General features: G+C 43.8%; 1 protein-coding gene across 1 annotated transcript in view; it reads right to left on the reverse strand.

The window, feature by feature from the left end:
* The window catches only part of WDR70 (WD repeat domain 70), a 171,312-nt gene that overhangs the window by 18,800 nt on the left and 134,383 nt on the right, over nucleotides 1-18,129 (reverse strand). The window contains exon 13 of the mRNA XM_079760670.1: nucleotides 16,749-16,887. Within this exon, the coding sequence (XP_079616796.1) occupies nucleotides 16,749-16,887 (139 nt within the window). The remainder of the gene's footprint in view (nucleotides 1-16,748; nucleotides 16,888-18,129) is intronic.

Genomic DNA, 18,129 nt, shown 5'->3' on the forward strand with positions numbered 1-18,129 from the left:
GAGAGGGCACAGGAGGGAGGGACTGCAGTGAGAGGGCACAGGTGGGAGGGCCTGCAGTGGGAGGGCCTGCAGTGAGAGGGCACAGGTGGGAGGGCCTGCAGTGAGAGGGCACAGGTGGGAGGGACTGCAGTGAGAGGGCACAGGTGGGAGGGCCTGCAGTGAGAGGGCACAGGTGGGAGGGCCTGCAGTGAGAGGGCACAGGTGGGAGGGACTGCAGTGGGAGGGCACAGGTGGGAGGGACTGCAGTGGGAGGGCACAGGTGGGAGGGACTGCAGTGAGAGGGCACAGGTGGGAGGGACTGCAGTGGGAGGGCACAGGTGGGAGGGCCTGCAGTGAGAGGGCACAGGTGGGAGGGCCTGTAGTGAGAGGGCACAGGTGGGAGGGCCTGCAGTGAGAGGGCACAGGTGGAAGGGCCTGTAGTGAGAGGGCACAGGTGGGAGGGCCTGCAGTGAGAGGGCCTGCAGTGAGAGGGCACAGGTGGGAGGGCCTGCAGTGAGAGGGCACAGGTGGGAGGGCCTGCAGTGAGAGGGCACAGGAGGGAGGGACTGCAGTGAGAGGGCACAGGTGGGAGGGCCTGCAGTGGGAGGGCCTGCAGTGAGAGGGCACAGGTGGGAGGGCCTGCAGTGAGAGGGCACAGGTGGGAGGGACTGCAGTGAGAGGGCACAGGTGGGAGGGCCTGCAGTGGAAGGGCCTGCAGTGAGAGGGCACAGGTGGGAGGGCCTGCAGTGGGAGGGCCTGCAGTGAGAGGGCACAGGTGGGAGGGCCTGCAGTGGAAGGGCCTGCAGTGAGAGGGCACAGGTGGGAGGGCCTGCAGTGGGAGGGCCTGCAGTGAGAGGGCACAGGTGGGAGGGCCTGCAGTGAGAGGGCACAGGTGGGAGGGCCTGCAGTGGGACGGCCTGCAGTGAGAGGGCACAGGTGGGAGGGCCTGCAGTGAGAGGGCACAGGTGGGAGGGCCTGCAGTGGGACGGCCTGCAGTGAGAGGGCACAGGTGGGAGGGCCTGCAGTGAGAGGGCACAGGTGGGAGGGCCTGCAGTGGGACGGCCTGCAGTGAGAGGGCACAGGTGGGAGGGCCTGCAGTGAGAGGGCACAGGTGGGAGGGCCTGCAGTGGGAGGGCACAGGTGGGAGGGCCTGCAGTGAGAGGGCACAGGTGGGAGGGACTACAGTGAGAGGGCACAGGTGGGAGGGACTGCAGTGAGAGGGCACAGGTGGGAGGGCCTGCAGTGAGAGGGCACAGGTGGGAGGGCCTGCAGTGAGAGGGCACAGGTGGGAGGGCCTGCAGTGAGAGGGCACAGGTGGGAGGGCCTGCAGTGAGAGGGCCTGCAGTGAGAGGGCACAGGTGGGAGGGCCTGCAGTGGGAGGGCCTGCAGTGAGAGGGCACAGGTGGGAGGGCCTGCAGTGGGAGGGCCTGCAGTGAGAGGGCACAGGTGGGAGGGCCTGCAGTGAGAGGGCACAGGTGGGAGGGCCTGCAGTGGGAGGGCCTGCAGTGAGAGGGCACAGGTGGGAGGGCCTGCAGTGAGAGGGCACAGGTGGGAGGGTGGCAGGGATAGGATTAAGGGGAAAAGGATGAAGCAGAAGTTGATAGGAACAAACAGCACAAGCTAGGTCCTGCAGATCCCACTGGGAAGGGACAGGAAGTGAGTGGAAACCGCAATTCAACGTTTATTAACAACTTATGCACCAAGCAATGTGCAAGGTCCAAGGCAGAAAGGGTACATTAGGTGCTGCCATTTTACATTCTAATAGTGAAATGAAAACCATGGAATTTCTTTCTCCTAGGTCTACCTTGGCTTGATCTTTGATTTCTCCTCCCTAATCCTCCTACTCTTTTGTTAAGACAGAATATCTGGAACTCTCTGCAGTCCCTTTTTATAGAAATTCTGGCTCCCGCCTGACTGGCAAAAAACATGCATGTAGTTCAATGGCTACCAATCTTCCCCTGAGACTGAGGAGCTGGGCAGGAAGTGTAAGGAGGCTGCAGACTTCAGGTCAGTCTGACAACACCCTCCAAGAGTGGCCGCAGCTCTGTACCACTGACAAGGGCTGAGATGTTCTACTGAGGAAAATCAAATCAGAATGGCTGGTTTCCCCTGTTGGTATGAGGGAAATGAAGCTAAAAGCGTAGATTTTCACAGCTTAGGTTTTCTTTCCACAATTTTTTGTAAATCTATCTAATTCAGTTATAAGTCCTTAATATATATATTATATCTACATAATATTCACACTTACAATAGTGAGTCACTATTAACCCTTTGCACTCGCTTGCTTTTTTCTCGATTCCTTTATTCTACTCGGGATTTAATTTTTTAAATACCCCAGACTTTACAAAGCGCGGCAGTAGAATAAAAAACTGGAGTTTCTTTTCATACATACTTATTTATTTGGATTTTTTTATATTTCAAATTATTGATACATTCAAAGAGTAATTTTAATCTCGATATCCGAGTGCAAAAGGTTAACAGAAAAACTTGAAAAATCATAAACCATAAAATCACCTAGAGCTTGACTTTTTGGGGAGGGTTGTCATTGTTGTGTACATAGTTTTGTACATAGGCTTGTGGAACATACATTAAAATGTATGCGTATATAAAAATTACATTTTTCCTAGTAAAATTATGCCTGGTTGTTAAGATGGAATTAAATATATCAGTAGCTCAGGGTCTGCAAAGTAGCTTCACTACTGAGACTAACTTGAGAACAGTGGAAATTTCCGGTGGTCACGACCAGGCACATGGAAGCCTGAGAAGAGTCACAAACATAATTTCATAGCCCCTATCGAGCATACTAGTAAGTTCAGCCAAGCCAATATTCACCTCCTTCCAGTCTTTGCTTAGATGGCATCGCTACCCGACCACCCTATGGAACACTGCACCCCCTGACTCCCCTGACTCCGAGCTTTCCTTTTTCACAGCGTGCATCACCTTTTAACATAGTGTATAATGTATTGCGAATTATGCTTATCCTCCTGCCTTCTGCACTAGAACACATGTCCACACAGGTAGAGATCTTGGTCTGTTTGGTGTGGCAATGTATGCCAAGTATCTGGTGCTCAATAAATTTTTGCTGAAGAAATGAATCAAAAGTTACAGTTCACCGAAGCCTAAATGGATAGCTTTGCTAAGTGGAGTTGGAGATGACTTTCAAGTTAAAATATTACCACTTATAAGGAATAATTTTCTTTCTCCTGGCCATTGTTATACTCACGTATCCCACAAATGCAGTGGGTCAGTTCTCCCGTTGTGGTCCTAAAAAGAGGGAAGAGCATGAACCAGAGAGCAAGAGAGGAGAGTGAGAGGGACTGTCAAGAGCCTTCAGAACCTCAGCCACTCACAAACAGTCCCGGGACAATCGTAAGGATCTAGTACTCAAGTTCTCTCCCTTCCTTGTTTCTCTAGAAGTCTGGCTAAGCATCTAAGATTACCGGTTTTCAAATATGTTTTCAAGTGAGCAGGGTGCAGAATTGGAAACGATCCACAATGTAGGCCTGGGAAATTCCAAGACACCCAGCCAAACAGGCAGTGTGCAGGTTGCTGTTCCTCTCCCTCCGCGCCGCGGGTGTAAATGTTAGAGAGAGGCCACTGCCCAGGCCAACAGACCAACGTCTGACTGCTTTCCAGGGAGGCCCCGTTGGACGCTGCACCTCTTCTCCTGTTCACAACTTCCCTCAGAGCTCGCAGAGACACACATGGCTGGCCAGCATTTACACTCCTTTCACACGGAAGCAAGGAGCAGGCAAACAAGCGCCCTTGTACTAACCAGTCATTCAGAGCCCATCCATCCACTGTGGCAACAAGTCCCCAGTGCAGCCAACGGGGGCTCTGAGCAGCCAGACTTAGGCAAGGGATACTTAAGGCTCAATTACCCTAAGACTGGTTATTAATCAAATACTACAGGGATTCCAGAACGTGGAATGAAGAAACAGAATTCAAAGTCAAAGGTTGGGTGGGCCTTTTTTGTTTATTAATATTTATTGTGCGTGTTTAGCTAACCTTCAGAAACTTTGCAGCTAATGCGGCCCCGCACTTTGTCCTGTCAAGGAAATGCATCTTATAGCAGAGAGCTGGCCATCTGCCAACCCAAACAATCCCCGAGACGGCGCAAGGCTGGGAGCGAGCAGAGCTGCCACGCTGCTCACTTGTCAAACATACATGCCGGGCTTTCCTTCACAACAACGGGACACGTGCCTGCTAGAAGCCCGAGGAGCCATCCGAAGATGGATGAGCTACGACTACTTGAAAGAGTGCATTCCCTCGATCACCCACCCACCCACCCACCTGCCTCCAGCCTCTGTTCTGGAAGAGGCGCTTCTGTGGCTGCGGGCTCACACTCAGGCGGTCAGACCTACCGGCCACGCGGCAGGTGGAGAACACATCTGCATCGGAGGACCAGAGAAGAGAGGCGTGAGGGGTCTACAAGGATCAGAGCAAAAGCCTTCACGTCATACCGCGAGCTTCAAATGGCAGCAGACACTGTCATGCAAAGAACTCGATTTTGAAATGAGTCTGCATATTTCACAACTACTTTCACGATTTGCTTAACTACATTGATAAAGCATTTTGTCAATTTCATCTAGTTCATCTTAGGAAAACATGTGGGAACATTAATGGCTTCCCCTAGCTGCTCAAGCTAAACTTCACTATAGCATAAAATTCGATTTTGTCTTTTAAACCAAAGCCTACTTTCATTTTCATGGTATAAACTGGCAGTGCACAATAGTCCCGATCTGTCCCCAGAGTACTTAGCTCTGCGGCAGCCACCGAGTTAGACGCTAACTGGAGTTGGAAATCGTAAGCAAGATGACAAGAAGGAGTTCCAGACTTTAATGTGCTCCACACAGGTCTTTCTTCCCTGCAGAGACCATAGGAAGAGGGTGGGCTAGAGGAGAAGAGACGCTGGGTATGAACGGCAGTGTCCAAATGCCCCGACAGGGATTCCGGAGTTAGCCCTGAGCACGAGTGAAAGGCCATGAAAAATTCCAAATAATTTACTTCTGTGGTTTTGGGGTTTACCTTAAGTGAAATTGTGGAAGCAAATAAGGAGAGGAGAAGGAAGCCAATGAGAGAAAGAAACTTACATTTTAGGACATGTGGGAAGAGAACTAGGTATCTGGAATTTTATCTTATTTAAAGTAACGGAATCCTCACAACAACACTACAAAATTAGTAAACTTATTTCCATTTCACAAGAAAAAAACGGAGGTTTGTTGAAGGGTGGGTAACTTGCCCAAGGTCACGACCTGGTACAGAGAGCAGCTGGGAAAAGCAGGGAAGTTTTTCCAAGTCTAATGCTTATTCCCTCACACGACCTAATTATGCAAAGTCCTATTTCAGAAGATGGGGAGGAGGGGGTGGCGGAGGTTTTATATGCTTTCCAAACCGACCTAACCCAGAAGCAGAAATCTTAGCAAGTTTATGTTAAAAAGCAGATGGTATGACTAAAACCATAAAGGAAAAAGCCCACCACCGCCCGGTTCACAAATGTTTCTGTGAAAGAAACCAACGCCTGCGGAACATCTCAGGCGTCTGCAACGCACGCACCCAAACAGCGCCCCACTCCCCCGCCCGGCTGAGAAGACGGCACCCTTCCTAATTCCCTCTCTGCGGCACTTCCTGATCCTCCCCAGCTGCTGACCCGCACTGTAAACCAAGCTGCATCTGGCTTTTCCTGTTTGTTTCTGTCAGTAAGTCCAAGAATGGATAGGCGCACTCAGGGATCCCAGCGAGAACAAGCGTCTCAGGATTTTCAAATGAAGAGCCCGCACCTGTCTGTGGGGAGACTGTGGGGAGACTGCCGCCCTCTTGCAGCTTTGTTCAGGGGCGGCCCCCCGTCATGGGCATCCTCAGGAACTACCCAATACATCGGCATGGTCCTGTGCGTGTGTGTTGATCCCCAAGGCGAAGAACACAGATCAAGATGTTGAGTCCAAAACAAATAAAAAGAGTCAGATGAAAATGGAAAAGTACTGGAGAAAGAACTGTCTTCCGATTTTCACAGGTTTTACTTCACAGAGAAAGAAAAACAGCTTTCCACATTAAAATACTGAGCTGGGGAGGTGGAAGAGTGAGGTGGGGATTCTGTACACCTTCCCAGGCTTTGCCCTGGCCTCCCAAAGCCTCGCTCTTCCCAAACTTGGATTATCTTGCCGCATGCACAGGCCATGGGGCTGGGCCTCAGCCCTCTGAAGTTCAGGAAGCAAACGTGTGCGTGAGCTTCAGTCTGATAAACAAGACTCCTCAGCACCCACCTGAGCCCCACGAAGACAAGCCTCGAATGGAAAGACCAAAGACAGACATTATCTGCTCTGCTCTGCTCTCTAAGTGAGCTCGCACCTGTCCCACACTCCGCATACTCCAAGGAACTTCCAGCACAGGACCACACCTGTGGCAACTGTCACTGCTCGCTGGGAATCTTCTGTCTTCCCCTTCCCGGCCCCCCTAATCTCTGATCAACCAGACAGAAGGCCAAGGTGAAAAGGCAACAAGGCCAGAGCACTTTCATAAAAACCAAACACGGAAAAGCGTGGCTCCGCCCCTGCCAGAATGTTGGTTCAGATACACAGATGACGCGTTTAGAAAACTGTCATCTAATTAGCAAATTAATTCTCATTGAGCCCCTAGGAAATGCATGTATTAAAATCAGTTCATTTACAGCTTATGCTCTAAAATGAAGGTAACCACTAAGCAGCAGGAATCTGGAATCTGGTAGTTGTCCTTGGCACTAAATGAATCACATCTGCATCTGATAATAAACTCGCCTAAAGAATTTCATCACGAGAAAAAGTTCTCGGAGAAAATGGAAAGTCTCTTGGGTAAGAAAATTAAACACAATTTTCTTCATCTAATTGAAAACACTAAATTTTAGTCCAATCCTTGAAAAGAATTTATAAAGTCAAAAGCACAACTTATGGCTGAAGGAAATCTGGTAATTATTCTTATCAATGGCAGTCTGGGAGCAAGAAGCAAACCCGAGCCTGGAAGCTGGCGTCTACAGGGTGAGGGACACGGGTGGTGGGTCCCATAGGCACATGCCCAGAGGCCCCGCCCCACAGGGATCCACTCAGAATCACTACTGGAAGCACATCCCAGCATCCAGCAGAGCTTCCCACTGTGGGCATGAGATGGGACGGGTGGCGGGTGTGCCGAGACCCAGAGCCCCAGGCCTGAGAGGGACCTGGGGTGCCAGAGCCTCAGGCAAGTCCCTGCCAGCAAAGAGCAGTCTTATCCGTGTACATCACGTATGATCTACCCTGGGGACCGGGTGTGGAGAAGCTTGGGCAGCACTACCCAGCCCCTCTCTCAACCAAATCCACAGGAACCCAGGCCCTCTGACCTTCTTCATTCATCAATAGTTAGAGATGGGCATAAAGACAAGAACCACAAATTCTTTGTGTATAGGAATAAACAGGCATAAGTGGATAGAACTACTCAATCCCTAACTTACTAGATGAGGAATATATGTGATCAGAGCTTGGAAGTCATTAAGTACGTAAGACCAAAAAAATACAGGAAAAGCTAAATCTTCAAAGATGAGCTATACAGGATATGTAAAGCGCTATTTATCTTAATCGAGTATAGGAAGAGATGTTTCACAGCTCATGCTCCTTTATTTAGCTCTTTGGGGGTCTCACAACCCCTCCTCATACAAGACACGGCATTACCTGTCACACCACAGAGGGAAAAACCACTCTCCGGGGAGATGTGTTAATTACAGACCTCTCTCCTCCCCACACTATATATAACAGTGAACTCTGGCCGGAGCTCTGCTAGAACAGCTGGGAAACTTATTACTGAAGATCATTCATCAGATTCAGGTTGGGAGAGGGAAAGTGTCACAGAAAACTCTACCAGACACACAGTCTTCTCATGGTCATCGCTCAGTGGGACGGAGCTGGGGTCAGGCAAGAGGGCACCGGTTATTACTGTATTATATGTTTATACAGCATATAAAGAACAGTGTGTCATTTTGAACACCTTCAAACATCTACAAAATCAAGCTCTCCTTTTTGATATGTTACAGAGGAGTCAAGTATGTTTCTCCTTCGGTGCTGTATTATCTAGCGCCTGATTCTTCACCCAATTTTGGCATTCACAGCAATTATGGCTATTTAAGGAAATACAGATAAGTTCAAATATCAATTAAGTAAAACACCAAACTCTTGTGCAGAGAAGGGGAAAACAGTTTCTGTTTAACCAAAAGGGAAATGCTGACTTTTCTACTAGAAATGAAAGCAAAACAGTAAACAGAAAACATTTCTTTGAAACTCCTGGCAACCACCTGGCCGGTGTGGCTCAGTGGTTGAGCGTTGACCTATGAACTGGGAGGTTGTGGTTCAATTCCCAGTCAGGGCACATGCCCGGGTTGAGGGCTCGATTCCCAGTAGGGGGTGTGAAGGAGGCAGCCAATCAATGATTCTCTCTCATCATTGATGTTTCTATGTCTCTCTCCCTCTCCCTTCCTCTCTGAAATCAATAAAAACATTAAAAAAGAAAGAAAGAAACTGCTGGCACCAAGAAGTGGTAGATGCCTTTTAACATAGGATGTTACAAGATTAAATGACACTAGAAAATGGATAAACTGCTCAACTGGACTAGCCCTCCCCCAGGCCTCATGCTCTGCCTCTGGTGATTTATGAAGCCTGAGGCATCAAGTGGGAACGTTCCTACCATGTAACTCCCCAAACGGGGCCACGGTCAAACAGGTGATTACAGGAGAAGACATCTCCCTGTGGGTTCCGAGTCTGGATTCCAACAGCAAACAGGATGTCAAAGAAGAGAATGTTGATAGAGAATCAAAATAGCTGCACCTGAATTAAGTCTACTGGTTTACATAAATTTATGAGGTTTTTCTTTTTAAAAAGACTGGAGATGAGAACAGAAATGAAGTGATAAGTATATGAGAATTCTTCCTTCTAAGGAGGAACAATGATCAGACTTTTGATAAAATATAGTGACAAATTCCAACAAATAATCTTTACTTCAAAGCAGAGTGTGTTCTACAAAATAGAGCCAGGGCACAGATCACATTCATCAACATTATAACAACCCAAACAAATGATATTCATTCGAGTTTTAAATTACTAGCATTTTAAGCATCCGCAGTAAATTTGTTTCCTCCGTGGGACTTGAAACAGGGCTATTTTTAGTAAGACTGAAAAAGGATCATCTCAAGTTTTAAAGAAGCAGACAAAATAAAACGTGCACTTATTTCATCAAATCTAAAAGAAAACATTTATACTCTGAAATACCAAATTAATTTTTGTAATCTATTAACAAAAAAACAGAAACAAGAAAGGGTGATAGGGAATAGGCCATTACAGTAGGCACCAGTAAGGACACACTAGAATAAAATAAAACAAGAGGTAAAGCAACATTAACAAATACCTTTTCACCAAACACCTACTATGTGCCACATGTTATGCTAAGCAATGTGAATAGAATGCCCTTACCACCCAAATGGCACCTAGGGGACTCGTACTCCAATTTGGTCACATTAGAATCTAGAAATGGTTGAGAAGAGAGCATCAAATATAAGAGAAGGTGAGAAAATATCCCACAAGGAAATGTTAAAAACAATGAGAATACCAAGAACTAAGTGTGGTTCCTTTAGACAAGAGAAGACTGAACAGTAACTTTATAATCCTCAAGGAAACAGAGGAGGTTGGCCAGCTGTTCTCCGAGTCCACGAGGACTAGAGTAAAGGATGCGGACTCTAAGGATGTGAGGCTAAAAGTAAAGGAGAAAAAGATCTGACAGTAAGGGCTTTCATAAGCAGGAATAAGCTCTTTAGGTAAAATTTCTGTGAAAAGTAAGCATAACCAGCCTGACCGGCGTGGCTCAGTGGTGTGTGTGCTGCTTGCTTCAGGAAACCCCAAGAAAGGGCTCAGGAACCCAAATCACGAAAGCAGCGAAAATGCAATGTTGTTTTTCATTTAGCCCAATGGCATCTCTCTTTTTCAGTGATGAAAGAAAATGCCGGTGCAGAAAGTAGACTGACTGATCACCATGCTTCTTGACCGTAAACACTGTCCTAGCAGCCATGCTGGAAGCTAGCTCTGGACCCGGGAAAGGGCGGTGCTAGAGAAATAACCATGCAACTGCTGTACGGGCAGATTTCCACTTAAAAGCCACCATCACCTACTTACTCCCAGGTTCCCTATCAAATATTCATACACCTCAGGACCCGAGGGTACAACCAGTGCTCACATACCCTGCCTTTCAGTTCTCAGTGAGCAAAAGCTCCCTATACCTATGATACACTGTCTTACCGCTTCACTGGGGGAAAATACCTGTTTTATTACACGTAAGTATGTTCATCAGGATCTATCTAGAAGGTGCACTATTTAATCTTCCCAAGAAAGTGGATTACAGTCAAATTTCATCCAGCTGATATCTCTTTATTCAAAATAATACATAATTCAAAGCAACTGCTATTCCCTGGTCAACCAGTTGCCTGATTGCTCTTTAATAAAAATCAGATAATGGAAAGTTAGTTAACTCAAATCCTATTTTTTCCATCCCCGTGTGCTACCCATTAAGAAGGTTTCACTGCATTTTAGGAGGCAGATAAATGCCAAATACAGTCTTTCTTTCAAGTTTATTTTCAGTTGGCATTTGCGCCACTGATAGTGCAAGTTCCCTCTGTGTAGCAGTCCTTTTGGACCCCTGCACTCATTTCTAGAAACCTTTTCAGGAGGAGCAGCTCTGCCTGGCCTGGGACTGGATCCGGAAGACAGATCATTAGCCTATGCCCAGTACGAACGGAGGAACAGGTGAGCTCCTCACTTCCTCAGACAAGCTTTTCCAGGCATAGCTTCATTCATTTGTTTGAAGTCAATTTTCAGGTTAGTTATATCTATATTCAAATGTAAGAACAAAGATACACTCCAAAGCCAATTCTGAGAACTCCTGCAATATCCATTCATTTGAACGGCCTTTCTGTTCTCCTACATATGCACAAATAACGGAGGATGAATGTAGTCTGAATGGTCAGCGTGTTCCTTACACTTATAAATCAAGATAAGTAGCTAGTTTCAGGGAGGGTCTATTACTCAATGGCCCTGTTATACCCATTTACTTTTCCTCTTCAATCTCTTTGGGTTTAAAATATCAATATTCTCTCTTAATAAGAACACAAAAACTCTTTATGTGAAATAAAAGTGGTGATATTTTCACTTTATATGGTATGCCATTTTATATGTTAACACACAATTTTCTTCTACATCAAAATTTATTAAATTTATATGTCACATCTGGTACTATTCTATGAGTGATGTGATTATATATGATATGTACTTCCTTAATGATCTTTTCTACATTCATCATCAATTTCTTAGACTTAATATGTACTGTTTTTATAACCAGAAAAATGCAATTAAAATATAAAAAGCTAATCTGATAGTCCTCATTGAAATGTATATATGAAGAATTAGATCTTATACGGTGAGAAAAAATAATGCAAACTCAAGTTCTCTTCAGAACTTCACCTATTTAAATAAAGAAGAAAATGTAGTTGATACCTTCATGGACATTTTTTTCAAATGAATCATTTTTTACACAATATGGACCTCACTTTCTCCGCAACATATGTAGTAGGCTATCTCTATAATCAGACATATGGATCTTAAATATAACTTTTCCCTCCTTCTGGTAAATATATAAACTGTGACTTAGTTAACATAATTTAACAATAATTATCTATTTTTCATCCAATGCCCATAATAATATGGAGCATGAATACAGCTTGTAGTTAGTAATTAAGTAAGTAAGTAAATAAATCTGATGGAAAAACATCTAGTTCTCCCTATCTTTTAGGGAAAGGCCAGAGTAAACATTAACAACAATATCATTTTATTTCACTTTCCTCCATCTGATGAAGATGAAAATAACTGATAAAGTTGCAGGAAGACAGATCCAGAATATATACTTTCTCTAACTGTAGAGGTAGGGCCATGAAAAAAAATAGTAAGATTTCAAACTGATAGAAGAAGATATCTAATACTTGGCATTCTGAGTGGTTGTTTTAAAGAACCCAAGGCCGTTGCATAATCCAGATTTCATTTCTCATAGGAAGGGGATATTTTGGAAAACAAGTAAAAAGAGGCAACTATCTAATATATCCTTGTTCTTTGCTATCTATTCTCTTCGGTGGTTTAAAAAATGTTCCTCAAGATAATCAAATATTCTTTAGGTAATCACAAATGAATTTTTTTCTTCCTTAAAAGACGTTTACTATTATATTTCTTATGTTGGCACTAGGATTCTCAATCAACTTGGAAATGCTAAAGGCAGAGTAGTTGAAAATAGAGCAAATTCCCCTCCTCTTCCCTTCCCTTCAGCTACATCAGTTGTGTTAAGACACTGTAGCTGTTTTTAAAATAAAGGTTTAGATTTTTTTCTTTCTTTTCCTCATTTTGTTCAGTCAATGTTCACTGAAACAGGGGTCCCCACCAAAGTACCTAAGCAAACAAACAAATCAGAAGTCAGGATCAGGTGTGACATTTCTGGCTTTTCTTTTTCACCTTTCTTCTCCTTGCCCAAGGAAATGCCTACTAGCATTTTCAGATTATTGCCAAAAGCAACTGAGATAAAGAGGCCACCATCTTAAATAACACCAGGTCAAAACAACTTTATGTCACTATGCCTGGGTTAAAGTATATAAATGGTAATATGCTCATACAATTGCATAAACTACGTGCCTTGAATTATAGCAGCTAAAAAGGAAATTCTATTAGTCACTCTACAACAAATTAGTTTGATAAAAAAAAATTACTAAGCTAATAATAGTTTATGATGTTATTTAAAGCATTCCCTAAAAGAACTGGAATTTTGAAAAGGTTGAAAATTTTCCATGTTTCTTCTAAATAATTTTTTAAAATTGATGCATCATCTTCAAATTATATTTCGTTTTGTTTGTTTCTTAATATATTTTTAATTGATTTCAGAGAGGAAGAGAGAGATAGAAACATCGATGCTGAGAGGCAATCATTGACTGGCTGCCTCCTGCAGGTTGGACTGAGCCTGCAGCCCAGGCATGTGCCCTTAACCGGAGTCGAACCTGGGAGCCTTTGGTCCACCGGCCGACACTCTATCCACTGAGCCAAACCAGCTAGGGCCAAATTATATTTTGTCCATTTTTTCACTCCTATACTTTTATCACAGAACATCTATAATAATAAAAGCATAATATGCTAATTAGACCAGACATCCTTCCAGATGACCTTCCAAACAAAGCCGGGGCTGCAAGGGAAGCCTGGGTCCCGGGTGCCTGCTGGAGGCTGAAGGGAAGCCCAGGCCCCGGGTGCCAAAGGGAAGCCAGAGCCGGCAGCCGGGGGAAGGAAGGCCTACTCTTGCATGAATTTCATGCATCGAGTCTCTACTAAGGTAATAAAAGCCTTTTACACAATATAAAAAGTCTGTCCCATCTTCCACAAAAACAACAGTGAGGGTGTAAACTCAAGATTCAAGTTATATTCTGGAATTCATCATAGATAGAGGCTAATCACACCACCTAATCACAAAGAATTAGATATGTGAAGAATATGCATGTGTTTCCTTTAACTTAAGGAAACACAACGAAAACATCTAAAAAGAATTACAGCAGAATTATAAAATGTATATAAATAGCATACAGTAAAAAAAATAAATGTTAAACATTTACCATCTCTTAGTGAAGCAAGTTGAGAATCTCAACATTGAACAGAGGGGAAAAAAATTTCAGGGCATATGACAATGCAGATAGCAAAATTATAACCAGTTTTTTTCTAAGTTTGTTTCAAAAATAAATATGGGAAGTATAATTGTTATATTCCTAAAAGCTATTTATTGTGAAGATTGTAGGACAGTTATTAGTTATTAGGAAACTAATTATGTAGATTCGAATACCCCCTGACTGAAAACAATGTTTGCCTCCATATACATGTTGAGCTTAGCATTCTAGAACATACCTAGTAGCTATCTATGTGTTTATTTTGTTTAGAAGAGGGTGCGTAAAGAATACTAGTACAATCAATCACACTTTACTGCAGTAAATGGCTACATCTAGGACAGACCTAAGGCCACCACTGCCTGTGCCTAGCCATCAAGCACACCACTGCAGTGTCCACCCCTTATCCATCCCAAAGAAGGCATTTGTTTATTTTCTTTCATTCCAAGAAGACTTAAAACTTGAGAAAACAGATCAAAGAGGCAGTTTAAAGTCTCTTTAACATACCATTCTACTATATAAACAGAAAACAAAGTTGTCTGATGTTAACAACAATAAAAAGACAAACAAATCCTAAATCAGTGATTTAAAAGGCCCCTGGAAGGTATGTGGTTTGCCCATTTGAAGTTCTCTCTCACCCATCTATTAAAATGGATCTCCAAATCTGCCTGTGGCTTTTCTAAGATAATTCAGTAGATGGTCTAGCTGCTTCTGACCCGGCTCCTTTGTTTCTTCTCTTCACCTGCTCATCCCTTCAATGCTCTGGCTTCCTAGGGCTCACTTTCTCTCTCCTTGGTGCCCTTTCCTTAATCTAACTCATCAGCAAACAACATTTTTTGAAAATATATTTTTATTGATTTCAGAGAGGAAGGGAGGAGAGAGGGATAGAAACATCAATGCATGCCTCACACTGGGGATCGAGCCTGCAACCTGGGCATGTGGCCTGACCGGGAATCAAATCGTGACCTCCTGGTTCATAGGTCAACACTCAACCACTGAACCACACCAGCCAGGCCGCAACCAACATTTTAACTATGAATTATAAATGCTTCTCCCAAAACTGTCTCCTTTCTCTGAAGCACCAAAATCATCTACCCATCTACCCAGACGTCCTACAGGTACTTCAGGTTCAACCTACCCACAACAGAACTCACTGTCTTTCTTCAAAAACCTGCTTCCTTTCTTTTCTTTTTTTAATTTCTCAGAACACTGATCCAGTCTCCCAAGTTATAAACTTCAGCATTCATATATAAATTAACATTGAATATTACAAATCTAACACCTCAGTAAAAATTAACTGCTTTAAAACGTAGAACTGTTTTAACACCTAGTGCCATTCCTTAGCTTTAAAAAAAAACAAAACAAAGCCAAACACAATGTCACCTTCTTGTTATGGTGTCTAAGGTCAGTTTGCTTTTCCATCTCTCGATACTTCTCTCCTGCCTCACTCTCCAAAGACACCTGTGCCCACAGTATACACTACTCACCTCACTCCCAAATATAGTCATCCTCCCAGGGGTGGAGGGGGATTGGTTCCAGGACCCCTGCCCCCACACCAACATCTGCAGATGCTCAAGTCCCTTGCATAAAATGACATAGTATTTGCATACCCTCCCCTATACGTTAAACCATCTCTAGATTACTTGTAAAATCTAATACAATGTAAATGCTATGTAAATAGTTGTTATACTGAAATGTTTGGGGATCACCTTTCTGCAATTTTTTAGAATATTTTCAACCCAGGCTTGGTTGAATCCACAGTTCCAAAACCCCTGGATACGGAGGGCCGACTGTATATCATTCACTCATTCACTGTATATCAGACACTCTTCTAAACACTGAGGATGTCACAGTGAACAAAACTGACAAAGTTTGTGTCCTCCTGGGCTTATACATCTGGTGGCACGAGATAGACAAAAGCAAACACATATACAATAGATGAGCAACTCGGAGCTACACAGCAGCATGTTCTGTGCACTACCAAAACCCAGCATGCCTTTAAAGGTGTGATCATACTCCTGCACCCCTCAATTTTTCACATTTCCACTTAACTTACAATTTAAAAACACAACACCATGAATAAGACTGAAATGCACAGTCATTGAGAGGCATAACAGAACAGCTCAATTATAATAATTTTATTTCTTGAGATTAAAGTTGATAGAATCAAGAGTGTTTTTCTTTGATTCTACTGTTTTAGTTGGCTCTTGGATGCACCCCAAAAAAGTATTATTAGTGCTGGCACACTTCAAATGATGTCATGAGATTAGATCTATAAAACTTAAGTACTCATCTAGAATCGGTCTCATTGTTATTTCTATATTGTCTAACTGTACCATGGTTTCAAATGTAGGCCTACAATTAAGACTCCAAAGTAATGCTAGAATATTAGAGACAGAAGCTTTTTACTGGTGATTTAAAAACAGTTGTTCAATTGTCTGAATCATTTAAGTGCTTAATATGTCTCAAATGTTTATAAAGAGCTAAAACAACTGGAGAAACCTACATAAGAGCACTGTTGAAGATATAGGATATTACTAAAGAACCTGAGAATCTTCACTATTATTATGTTACTAGAGGCCCGATGCATGAAATTCGTGCAAGAGTAGGCCTTCCTTCTCTCGGCTGCTGGCACCAGCTTCCCTCTGGCACCGGGACCCGGGCTTCCCTCGCAGCCCCGGCTTCATCCAGAAGGTCATCTGGAAGGTCGTTCGGAAGGATGTCCGGTCTAATTAGCATATTATGCTTTTATTATTATAGATTATATCATGTTCATTCTCAGGACATGAATGAATGAATGCTGATATTGTAGTGCTCATATTAATCTGTAAAGAAAACTAAAGGGGTCTTTTGAGATGTATAAGTTAAATCTGAAACGTCTTAAACTTCCAAATAACTAAACAGAAACTAAATTCAGTGTGATGAAGAAAAAAGTAGCTACCATTGTAAGGGGCCAGGGCTTATGTTCTATTTTAAAAAACAAAACAAAAGACAGCTCACAGGCAAATTTCACTTCATTCTCAAGGCTGGGAAGAGAGAGTTTACATACCGCATCCGTGATGTCTATTTCATACACCCTCTGGAAAGTCCTGCGCTCAAAGAAAACGAGTTTGCCGCTGCCACATCCCCTTTGAACAGATGTGCCGGTTACTATGAGTTTATCATCTGGACTGAAACAGCAGTCAGTCCTACAGACAAAAAGAGTGTGTAAGTATAAGCTTATGACTTCACAATAGTGCAGCAATAATGTGTGAATTAAATAAAATATAAGCAAGATCACTATAACAAAAGTGACTCTTAAATAGGACTTACAACAAGTCAAGCACTTAAATTAATTCACTTAATCATCACAAGAATCCTCTGAGGTAGCTATTATTATCCCCATTTTACTGATGAGGAAACTGAGGCAGGAGGAGATTAAATAAACCTTGTCCAAGATCACCAAAGTAAGTGGTGTAGGTGGGATTCAAACTTAGGCCATCTGATTCCAGAATCTGTGCTTTGAACTTTGACACATCAGAATATTTTTAATGTAAAGAGAGTCTGGGAAAAACTCCATGCAGACATCGACAGTATCTGTACGCAAACAGACATGGTATGACTAATGTATAAGCAGTGAGTACTTTGACCAGTTTTGGGGTATTTTTCACCACCACCACCACTCCAATACTTTGAATTTTGTTGAGTCGAGTACCATGAAATAAGGAGCAGTCTGCACAGTTGGAACCTAATTGGTGATATGATTCAACTAGAGGCCTAGTGCACAATATTCGTGCACTGGAGGGGGAGGAAATCCCCTCTCAGCCTGGCCTGAGCCCTTTAGCAGTCCGGGAGCCATCAGGGGATGTCCAACTGACGGCTTAGGCCCATCAGTAGGACATCCTTAGCGCTGCCATGGAGACAGGAGAGGCTCCCGCCACCACCACTGCATTCGCCAGCCATCAGCCCAGCTTGTGGCTAAGCGGCACATTCCCTGTGGGAGCACACTGACCACCAGTGGGCAGCTCCTGTGTTGAGCGTCTGCCCCCTGGTGGTCAGTGCGCGTCATAGCAGTCAGTCATTCCACCATTTAGTCGATTTGCATATTACCCTTTTATTATATAGGAGAATAGCTCTTGTTATTAGAGGTCTGGCCACTGATTGGGAATAGTCTAAGTCATGATCCAAACAAGTTATGTAGTTAGCATTACTTGTAACAGGCGTAATAGCTCCAAAAAACCTCATCAGCTATTAATCCATGTTTGTCCATCTGTTTGTCTTAACAGATAAATGCCGTGGGCAACAGACCATGTTAGAGTTAGTGCTGTTGTCACACAGCACCCTGCACCTGATGCTCCCCTTACCTCCGTGTCTCCATGCTGGTCATTTTTTAATACAGACGTGAAATTTTATTTCTACCAAAATTGGAAATTTTGTTTAGGCACCAACTG

The sequence above is a fragment of the Cnephaeus nilssonii genome (assembly GCF_951640355.1).
Source record: "Cnephaeus nilssonii genome assembly, chromosome: 2".
NCBI classification, from domain to species: Eukaryota; Metazoa; Chordata; class Mammalia; order Chiroptera; family Vespertilionidae; genus Cnephaeus; species Cnephaeus nilssonii.